This window comes from Heteronotia binoei, chromosome 6 (genome assembly GCF_032191835.1).
Source record: "Heteronotia binoei isolate CCM8104 ecotype False Entrance Well chromosome 6, APGP_CSIRO_Hbin_v1, whole genome shotgun sequence".
Taxonomy (NCBI): domain Eukaryota; kingdom Metazoa; phylum Chordata; class Lepidosauria; order Squamata; family Gekkonidae; genus Heteronotia; species Heteronotia binoei.
Genome location: NC_083228.1, coordinates 83,147,408 through 83,157,869, shown reverse-complemented (window position 1 = coordinate 83,157,869; position 10,462 = coordinate 83,147,408). Strand labels below are relative to the sequence as shown.

The 10,462-nt window shown below is 42.2% G+C and overlaps 1 protein-coding gene across 1 annotated transcript in view; it reads right to left on the bottom strand.

Annotated features, from left to right (window-relative positions):
* LOC132574324 (allantoinase, mitochondrial-like) overlaps nucleotides 1–10,462 on the bottom strand; it is a 43,209-nt gene continuing 32,747 nt past the window's right edge. Inside the window, 4 exon segments of the mRNA XM_060242686.1 lie at nucleotides 1–414; nucleotides 7,059–7,301; nucleotides 8,211–8,397; nucleotides 9,036–9,129. Of these exon segments, the coding sequence (XP_060098669.1) occupies nucleotides 271–414; nucleotides 7,059–7,301; nucleotides 8,211–8,397; nucleotides 9,036–9,129 (668 nt within the window). The 3' untranslated portion in view covers nucleotides 1–270.

Below are 10,462 nucleotides of genomic sequence, written 5' to 3'. Positions count from 1 at the left end.
AATAATGTCTCTTTTCTGTTCCATTTTCATATATCCCTGATGCATCAGCTGAAGCTGTAGATTCATTTATTTATTTATCAGCTGTGGCAATATCTAAGTCCTCTACAACTGTCCTCATTGTGAGCTGACCTCAGTATGGGTTATAGGATTTTTTTTTTAATGTTCCTTGTCATTCTTTGCCATGCCACTTCCTCCTGGAGCCTGCATTTTTCTTCTGTCCTGAGTACTTTGGTTTGGCCAATACATTTGTTGCTCTCACTTTTTCACTCACTAGTAATAAGGAGAAGCGACTCTTGTTGGCATTTTTCTTTGAGTTACAAGCAGATCCCCTTGTGGTTTGGGTGCAAATTTCCCATTCAGGTAAGCCAGCCTGCCACGGACAAGAGTTGCAAAGACCTCACCACGAAGCTGGAAACCCAATTATGGCATTAGCTAGGGTGATAAAAGTAGTAAAGATAATGAGAATGTAAGATCCTGGCTATGTATTTGTCTTTTTAAGATGTTTAAGATCCATAACCTAAGATGTCAGGTATTAAAATTACCCTCCCCCAGTATATCTGTGGTGGCAGATACCTATTTGGATCAATGCATAAAACATGTAGAAACAAAATGAATTTGGATGAGGCTAGTCTTTTGATACAGAGACCTCCCTCTGAAATGACAAAGCTATATTTTCATGAAACTTCCCCTGCTGTTGAGAAGCCCTCATGTTCTCTGTACATCCCCATATTCAGCTATTTCTTCCTCTCTGCCTTTGCAAAGACAAGCTCTCAGTCCCCTTCATTTCCTTCATGGATGAATAATCTGTCTTCTGTAGGGTTCCTGTCTTCCTGGCAACTGGCAGGGGGTAGGGGGGAACTTGATATAAACAGGAGAAAGGTCCAGACTACATCACTGGCAATGTGGCAAAGTCACTTCTGGTACATGCCATCATCACATTGGGATGCCCTGGCAATGCTCTGGTATTTGGTTAAAAACTCTATGGTAAAAAATGGCTTCTACCATAGAGTTTTTGCCCAAATACCAGAGCATCACCTAGACATTACTGACATGATGACATCACTTCCAGTACATGCCTGAAGTAATATTGCCACATTGCCAGCCACGTGGCCTGGGCCTCCCTCCTGCTTCTGCTAAGTCCCCCTGCTAGTCAGCTGATTGGCAGTGGGGGTGGGCCCCAGGGGCAGGGGATCTTCTGCCTCCAGTGGGGAAGGGCTAGAAGGGCTCTTCTGATTTCCCTGATTGTTACATACAGATAGATTTCCCAGCATTGCCGAAACAGGAGGGGTAGCAGAATCAAAATGTGCAGAAAAAAATGGAAAGGGCAGCTTTGGAATTTTGACACAGGGTGGTGGGCACAAATATAAAACTGCTCCCACAGGAGGTAGGGCCAACCACAAAATGACAGGGAGTTGAGTTTATACATTAATGGTAACACTTGAACATTTCAGGCAGAAGCCATGTTTAACAGGATGCCTTTTAATCTCCAATGGCCGATCAAATCTACTGGGCAAAAACCCACATGATCTCTTCTTCTTTCTAAAAACACTTGGCAGACACAAGGAAAGTGTGTGCCATGGCACCTATGGGCACCATGCTGAGGACCTCTGTTCTACACTGATCATTTATTTTGAAATAGCCATTTGTTTACTTATCTCTTACAGATAATTCAGGCAATATTGTTGACAATACTTTGGCTTGGATCTGGAGTACCATTTCCATGGGAGCAAGGACTGTGGACTGTAATATTCCTGCTGTCCCCTCCCCAGCAGCTCAACATGCTCCTTATGCCATGCAGGTGGAAGTGCTTATGCCCACAGATGTGTTAATCCAGATCCAACACTTTGAACTGCAGCATTTTCTGTGTGGCTGTTTTCATGCCATATTTGATAGCATTTTGTACTCAAAACACAATTACAGTTCCAGCAACTCCATGTGTGGGCTGACAAAAAACATTACTGAGGCTTCCCTGGCCCATTATTATGTTCTTCCCTGTGTTGAAGCAGCTTCTGCTTAATTCATTATTTCCTATCACAGGGGTGCCATTCTTGAATTAATTTTTAATTTTTCTAAAGTAATGGAGGATTTAATGACTGCTTTTATTTTTATGATCATAATTGCACAGTTATGAAGTTATGATCTTGAAAAATAAAAAAGCAATGAACAGTGAGTTTTCCAGAAAAGAGAAAAACAGTTGTTTCAGATGTTGTTGGAATGAATGAAAGCAGGAAATAATGGCATAAATAGAATGTGAAAAGGGATGAAATAAAGTGAAGCAGAAACTTTGCTGAACAGGACTTGGGTGGGGGACATGGAGAGGTAGCTGTCGGTGATGACTTGATGTAGGTTGTCAACTCTGGATTGTGAAATTCCTGGAGATTTTAGGGTGGAGCTTGGGGAGGACAGGATTTGGGACCTCTGCAGGGTACAGTGTCATACAGTTTACCCTCCAAACCAGCCATTTTCTCCAGAGGAACTAATCTCTGTAGTCTGAAAATCAGTTGTAATTCTGGGAGATCTCCACATCCCACCTGGAGGTTAGCAACCTTAGTGTGATGTACTTCCAGGAAAATAAGCACCTCAATGTTCATATGGTAAAACCATTGCATCTCTAGTGATTCATAGAGAGGAATATCACTCAATAGAAAACCCCAAAGTGGCATTTGGCTGACACCAATTGCGTTACAAAATCTGTCTCCTGCTGGTGTAAGCCAAAATGCCCTCAAAACGAGGTTGGGGAATTGTCAGGTGGGCATCTGGCTTAATCAGGATCTTTTACCTGTGTATACAGGATTCCACGTCCAGAAATTAATGCTTAAAAAATATTAGGGACTCTAAGTAAAACAATTAAAATTTATTCCAGAAAAATATAGGCTTACATACAAGATAAAATACTAATAAAATCATTCATACAGTCCTAAGAAAAATAGTGAGAGCTATAAAGACAACACATGGGTAGACAAACAGGGTGATAATTACCGATCGTAGTCTTCAAGAAGGCTCCAATGGCAACGATAGAGGACGGGGAATGGGACCCTCAACTGGCCAAGAATCGGGGATGGATCTAGACAGCGGAGATAGGGTACTGCTAGATTCACACCTGAGTGGAGTTGGGTCAGAGGTTAAATAGACTACCTTAGACCCTCAGGGGATGGGAGGTACATGGGAGGAGAAAGGGGAGGCTCTGCAGTGACCATAAGGGCTGGACTTCTGCAGTAGCCAATAGCAAGTTAATTGGTGGCACCTAATTGGGTGCCCATGACTGACCAATGAACAAGCTTGGTCCAGGGGTACCTGGTTGGACTTTCAGGTTGCAATGGACCAGGGTGAGGCTCCAAAATGACAGTTGGGGAGAAGAATGGGGGAGACTGAGTGGGGAAATGCTTAAGACTATTAAACTTATCTAAAAGGGTGACAATAGAGAGCCAAATCATTGCCTAGGTAACACCCGGTTTACACAAAGGAACTTGGCTCTGGCTGAAGATGGTCTTCCTCTTCTTTAGTCTTCTCGGCACCAGTCTTTGTCTAGAGTTCCGTTAGACAAAGGCTTAGGCAGGATCCATGCCTGGATAAGCTTGATGGTTCCATGGGTGGCTCACATCTGTTGCATACGTGTGCCTCTCGCTGTCCTGAAATGGAGTCTTGGTACTGCTGGAAAATAGCAGTACTATTTTAGCCTCCCAAAGTGGATTCTATGGTCAAGGCTGAAAACTGCTTGGTCTGGATAGCTCAACGACGCGCTTTTCTTCAGCTCCAAGACAGAGATGGCGTTCGCCTGAAGCAACTGGAAACCATCTGCTTTCCTTGCTGACTCTCTTCCAGGAACACGGAGCGCTGTTCGTAGTCACAAGTCCTTTCGAACTTCCGGGGGAGGAAAATGTCGAGCTGAGCTGCTTCTCATAACGGGAGCAGGCTGGAACTTCTGTTCGGGGTAGTGGAAGGCAATTTAATGCCTACTGCCTACTTTTCTCAATCAGAGATTAGTCCAAGATATGCACAGGAAACTGAGGAGATTTACCTTGGCTAAAAGGGAGTCCCGGGGGGGGGGGTCCTCTGAGATTTTGAGGGGTCTCTGGGAAGAGTTGCATTTTCATCATCTGCAGGATTTCCACCCTCTTCCCCCGCTCCCCCAAAAAATGGAAGCTGGGGGAGAGGGGGGAAACGGTGCCGAGGAGCATGGAGAGTCGCCTGGAGGCCGCCGCGCCGCACCGCAGCCGCCCCCTCCCCGCCCACCGCAGTTGCTCCTCCGAGATGGGCCCAGGCTGAGCCCATCTCGGAGGAGCAGCCAAGAGACGGCAGCAGCGCAGGGGAGGGCGAGGCAGGCCAGGAGCATGGCGAGTCGCGAATCCGGGCTCTTCTAGGACCCGGACTTGCAGCTCGCCACGCCCCCAGCCCGCCTCCACCCTCCTCTGCTTCCACCCCAGAGGCGGAGTGGGCGAGGCCGCTGCGCCACTGCCGCCTCTTCTCTGCTCGCCGTGGCTGCTCCTCTGAGAGGCGCTCAGGCTGAGCCCATCTCGGAGGAGCAGCACGGCGAGCGGAGAAGAGGCGGCAGCTGCGGGGCGGCTCGCCACGCTCCCCGGCGCCGTTTCCCCCCTCCCCCTAGCTCCACCCCAGTGTCTCCTGGCTCCACCCCCAAAGTTCCCAGATATTTTTGGGGTTTGACTTGGCAACCCTATTTACTGCAAATAAGAATAAATGCTCTAGAAAGGTTAATATTTATAATTTCACTCATACTCAGGAATAGATTGGCAAAGGAATGGACTTCTGAAATAAACCAATAGCTAAAAACAAGGCTAGTATGTAATTTATCTAATTTATCATGCTTTTATGTTTCCTTTAATTATACAGTATAGTTAAATTGCTTTCCTTTGTAAGGCCTAGCAGCCAGCAGGAAGGGGGGTGGGGAGGGTGAGACGGACAATCTGGCCAATTAGGGCCAAAGAAGTACATGCCAGTCATAGGGGATTTTTCGCATTTTGAAAATCTTCTGTGCATGGCCAGAGAGCATTACCCTGCTGCTGAATTCATTGAACATTTCTGAAGGAATATCCCTGGCTCCTGTCCTGTCCCTGGCTGCAGGAAGAAGATATCTCCTGGTTTGCCTGGCAATGCTTTAAAAATATTTTCCTATTAGGTCTTTTTAAATTTGCCTAGTGGGTTAAAGGGAGGGTTGTTAAGAGGGGGCTACTTTGGGTTGGGGGGAAGGCTGTCCTTGCCTAGGCATTTTAAAAAAAAGTTTAATTGCTTTGTTGAGGGCATAGTTTTGACTTCCAGAAGGTTGTTTTTCAGGGGCAAGCTGATTGGTCTGAGAGGTGTTCAGTGGGTGCTTCTGAGTTTTTACAACTTAGTTAGGGCTATTAGTAGGCTTTTTTAAAATAATTAGGATCTGAGACAGGAAATTCTTTGAGTAACATTGGCATAGAGCTTTAGCACTTCCCCTGTAAGTAGGCCAGATAAGATCTTAAAAGCAGGAGATCTCCAGGCCCCACCTGGAGGTTGGGAACCCTAATTTAAGCAGCTGTTTTCTCCGGGGGAGCTGATCTCTGCCACCTAGAGAGCACACCAGCCCTCACCTGGAGATTGGCAACAATGGTTCCCCAGGAAATCTCTCCTACCCAATTTGATCTTTGTCCTGTTGGGGTTTTTTTTGGCAATTCCATAGTAGCATTGCCTCTGCTGTGCACATGCACTGGTTCTGCTGCGGACTGAAAAAACACTGTTTTTTAGGTAAGATATTCTCTTATTTGACCTTAATCATTCCCCCCCACCCCCAATTGAAACCAATCCAGTTTTTGCAGCCATTGATTTCAATTGGGATAGGGGCACCCTCTTTGGGTGTCCATAGGATTGGACTCCCTGGTCCAACCTTTTTGAAACTTGGGGGTTCTTTTGGAGAGAGGCTCCAGCAGGTCCCCATCAATTTTGGTGCTTCTAGCTCAAACCCCCTCCCCTGCAGCCCATGATACTCTGAGGGATTTTGCCTTTGACTAAAATGGCCCATAGAGTATAATGGAGCAAAAAAAAAAATTGGGAATACTGATTTTTTTCAGGTTTTCTCCCTTCACCTAATATGAAATTCAGCTTTCCAAGGAAATAACATTTTTTTTTGTTTCATCAACCTAAAACTGATTTTTAACTATTTTTTTTTCCAGGCACATCTCTACACCATATACAGTCTGCACCCCTGTTACTCTTTGTAACTGGGCCTATTGGACGTGTCACGCTGGTTGTGCATGTCCTTGTCTCTATTTCCCCTCTACATGGACTTCTGCACATCAGGAACAGATAAATACTGCCCTCATCAACAATCCCTAAAAACTGCTATTCCTCACTACTATTTTTCTAGTTTCTTGATTGTGTGTATTGTATTGCTTGTGTGTGTGATTGTATTTTCTACATAATTGAACCTTGTCCAGTTCTGCAAGGCCTGCAAAACAACATTATTTCGAATGGCCTTCAACCAAAGTGTGTAGATGCCCAACACCACTGAAGAATGGCATGATGTCAGCACCAAACTGTTGTTTTAAAACTGTACTAATAATTTTAAATTGTAACCTGTTTTAACTTTTAATTTGTGATTGCTTTATTGTTTTACTGTTGACATTATGATATTGTTAGCCGCCCTGAGCCTGCTTCGGCGGGGAGGGCGAGATATAAATATGAAAAATAAAATAAATAAATAACTAAATAAATAATTTCCTTGTAAACATTTAAAATATTTTAATTTTGGAGTCTTCCATCTGATACCTTCGTATTATTGGTGGAAAGATCCCCACTCTAAGATACCTCTACCTAAGTCTCCCTCTTGCTAATTCCCCCATCTAAAGAGGAGAGCCAACATTTTCTGGTATCAGGATTTACTTCATAGTAACTATGTTTGGATTCCTGGTTCTGTTTTATTTAATCTTCCTTTTAAAAGAATTAGTTCATTGAGCTCACACAGTTAAAAAACTGAACTAATGTATATTTGTACTTTAAGGGGTAGGAAGCTCTGAATTAGCACACTGGCCAGCTATGGTAAAGAAATGCGGGACAACTGAATGTCAGATTTTTTTTGCCAGTGAAGAAGGACCTTCATATTTTAGCAGCATTTCTTCATAGAATGAAGAAAACCAAAATAGCAGCATATGCCAATAAATGATAGTGCTCATAAACAGCTTACCAAATTGTAGTGAGGCAATCCCTCCTTGGGCCTTGAAGAAATCTCTATTGCTCAAATCTTTCAACTCTGGGGAACATGAAGTATGGGCTGAGACAACCATGTCTATTTGCTCTTTCTTCAAAGCTGTCCATAACTGCCTCTGAAGACATGAGAGAACCAGAGCAGACAATTAATTTAAGGAAACTTTTTCACCTTTCTTTTTGGGTAAGATGAAGTCACAAAGCTATGAGAGTGCCAGTAAACATAGAGCAGACTCACTCACTGATATGCCAGCTAGCAGAGAGTTAACACAGTAGGTTTACCTCATGCTAATGAAAAAGTTCAGGATAGGATCTAATGAATATAATAATGACAACAGTGGAGTTGCATATTGGCTTCTCAAGGCAAAATAGAATGGATGTGGAAAAGAAACTGTTTGATGGCTCTGCATCTATTGGTAGATAGGAAGATGGTGAACATGTTTATTCTTCTTGGCTTCTCAACTATATTTGGTAGGTCATCAAATCATTTTGATTTGTGTTAAGAACATGAGACGCTACTTTGCAGTGATTCTGTTCTAACCTGATGAACTGGTCCTGTAAGATAGTACCAGATGATTTGTCTCATCTTCTGAGATGTATCATGTTAATACTGTAAAGTTTCATCTTGTCTTCCCAGTGCTATTAAATATCTATATTCAGCTGCTGGGAGAGATTTTTCATCACTTTCGAGTGCAGTGTCATCAGTATGCTGATTATATCCAATTCTGTTTTCTTTTTTCATAAAACCCAGGAGCATCAATTGGTTCTTTGAACTTTTGGAGACTGTAAGAGGATTAATAAACCAAATCCAGACAAGGGAAAGTTTGGGGGGCATGTAGTCCTCTATTTTGCATTCTTGCATAATTAATAATCACACAAATACTGGCTTATTTCATTCTGAAGTCTTACTACCAATTTCTTCATAGCAAATTCATCTTCAGACACACAAAAGTGTATGTCTTTTGTGTTGATATGCTTTGATCTACATCATGTTTCCATTTCCCATGTATTTCATGGACATTCCTAACCTGATTACTCTTCTCTCTGATAGGAGGGCAGCATTTGTAGTATATGCCTCCTCGAGGAATGCATTCAGATGGCAGGCTGAGGTAGTGGTGGGTGGTTTCTACAGTGATTGGTGCTCCTTTTTGATGAGCGTTCCTGATAATGGGCAAGGCTTGAGCAGAGGACAGGTGAATGATGTGGCATGGCACCCTGTAAGGTTGAAAGCAAAAGATCATTAAGGTTTCATTGATACATCTCAGTCTGGTGGATCACTTTGTCTGTGGTTTCTGGGGCAAATTAGCAAGTTGAATATTTTGTATTCAAAGCATGGTCAGATTTGATTAAGCATCTTCAGGAAATAGGAACACAGGGTAGGACACAAAAGAAATCAGTTTACTAAATGAAAAAAAGCTGTTACTAAATTTCTTTTCAGAATCAGTATCAGATTCAAAATCAAAATTCAGAATCAAAAATAATTTTTTCAATAACATTTGTTATGAACATTTGAAGTTTTCTAATATTTTGTCCATGTTTTAAAACTAAGTCCATGTGGTTTTTTCAGGTGGGAAGCCATGTTGGTCTGCAGTAGAAGACCAAGATTTGTTTAAAGACCAACAAGATTCCCATAGTATAAGCTTTCTTTAGGTTCATGCATGTGATACCTTTATCCTTCCTTGTAACACTAGTTATATGCGTTTGATTACTTTCATGTTTCTGCTTCCCAAATACGGCTGATCATGGTTCCTACAGGTTGCCATAAGCTAGCTCTACAGATACTTCACACACCCAAACCAAGCTCCATGAAAAAAAGAGAAAAAGTCAAACTGGTAAGAAGGCTATTTTCTCACTTGTACTGGAGACAGAGTTCAGCAATGGTGAGGGTGGCTTCCACTTCCATAGTATAAGGGTGTGACTCCAAGAATGTGCTGTACTCTGTGGTGTCTGTGTGGGCAGGAGGAGGGGGAATAAAAGAAATGCACTTGCAAATATCACTTTGATATTGTCCTCCATTGTTCTAAATAATTTATTTAAAATAATTGTACCCTGCCTTATCTCTGCAAACTTAAGGTGGCTTACAAAATAGCTGAAGCTGCAGGACACTGACATCACAAGTGTCCAATAAGTTAAAACCAATGCAGAATTTAAAACACAGAGCTAAAAGCCAGTACAGGCTTAACACAGCTAAATTAGTTTACCCTCCACCAAATGCCCTCTGGAACACTGCATGTCTTTCAAGTCATCCATCCTATGTCATCAATCTCTCTCTTTTTTTTAAACTTAAAGTTTATTATTTTATAGTAACAGCAATTATTGTATACATTATAGTCATGTATCATAAGCATGGAACTGAATGCATATATATACTGCATAAACAGACTTGAAATAACAATATTACAATACGTAAACACACTAGTAAAATTAATGTTGATATATATAGTAAATAGAAAAAAAGGGGGGGGGGAAGGGGGCCTAGTCTTTTCCTTGCTTCTGGAACGATTGCCAATTATACACGTTTGCAATTTATATGTATGCCTGTCAATATAAAATAAAGTTCAAATATTTCTTTGGCATTTTGCATTTCTTAGTAGCACTATTATTAACAAAGTTCAAAAAGGGAAACCATTTCTCCACAAAGTGTTCTCCCATCTTGGGGTTATCCGCAATGCTTAGTTGGGAAGCAATTTTGTCTTGGATTATGATATCCCATACTTTATGAAACCATAAAGTTAGTGATGGTATCTTAGTTGTTTTCCAATATTTTGCGAGAAGTAATTTACCCGCCAACAATAATAAAGCAATAAGTTCTGATTTTAATTTGGAGAAATTATTCCTTAGCCCTAGATTAAGCAGGATCGTTTCTGGGGTATGAGGAATGGTTTCCCCTACAATTGCTTCAATAGTGGTTATTGAATAGTTTGGACACCCAGCCGTTGTTTATTGATGGTGTTATGGTAGAACAGGTGACAGAATGGAAGTTTCTGGGAATTACCATGAAACAGGATCTAACATGGGGGGCAAATATTTTAGCTCTAGAGAAAAAGGCCCAGCAACGACTATACTACTTAAGACTCTTAAGATCACTACAACTGTCAGGGAGTCTGCTGGTTGCCTTTTATCGTAGTTCCATTGAGAGCATTTTATCTTATTGCCTCTGCGCGTGGTTTGGGAGCTGCACGGAAGCAGAGAGAAGGGTGCTCCAAAGAGTGACGAGAAGAGCACAAAAGATTTGTGGATGTTCTCTCCCCTCATTGGTGGATCTGTATAATATGGCATG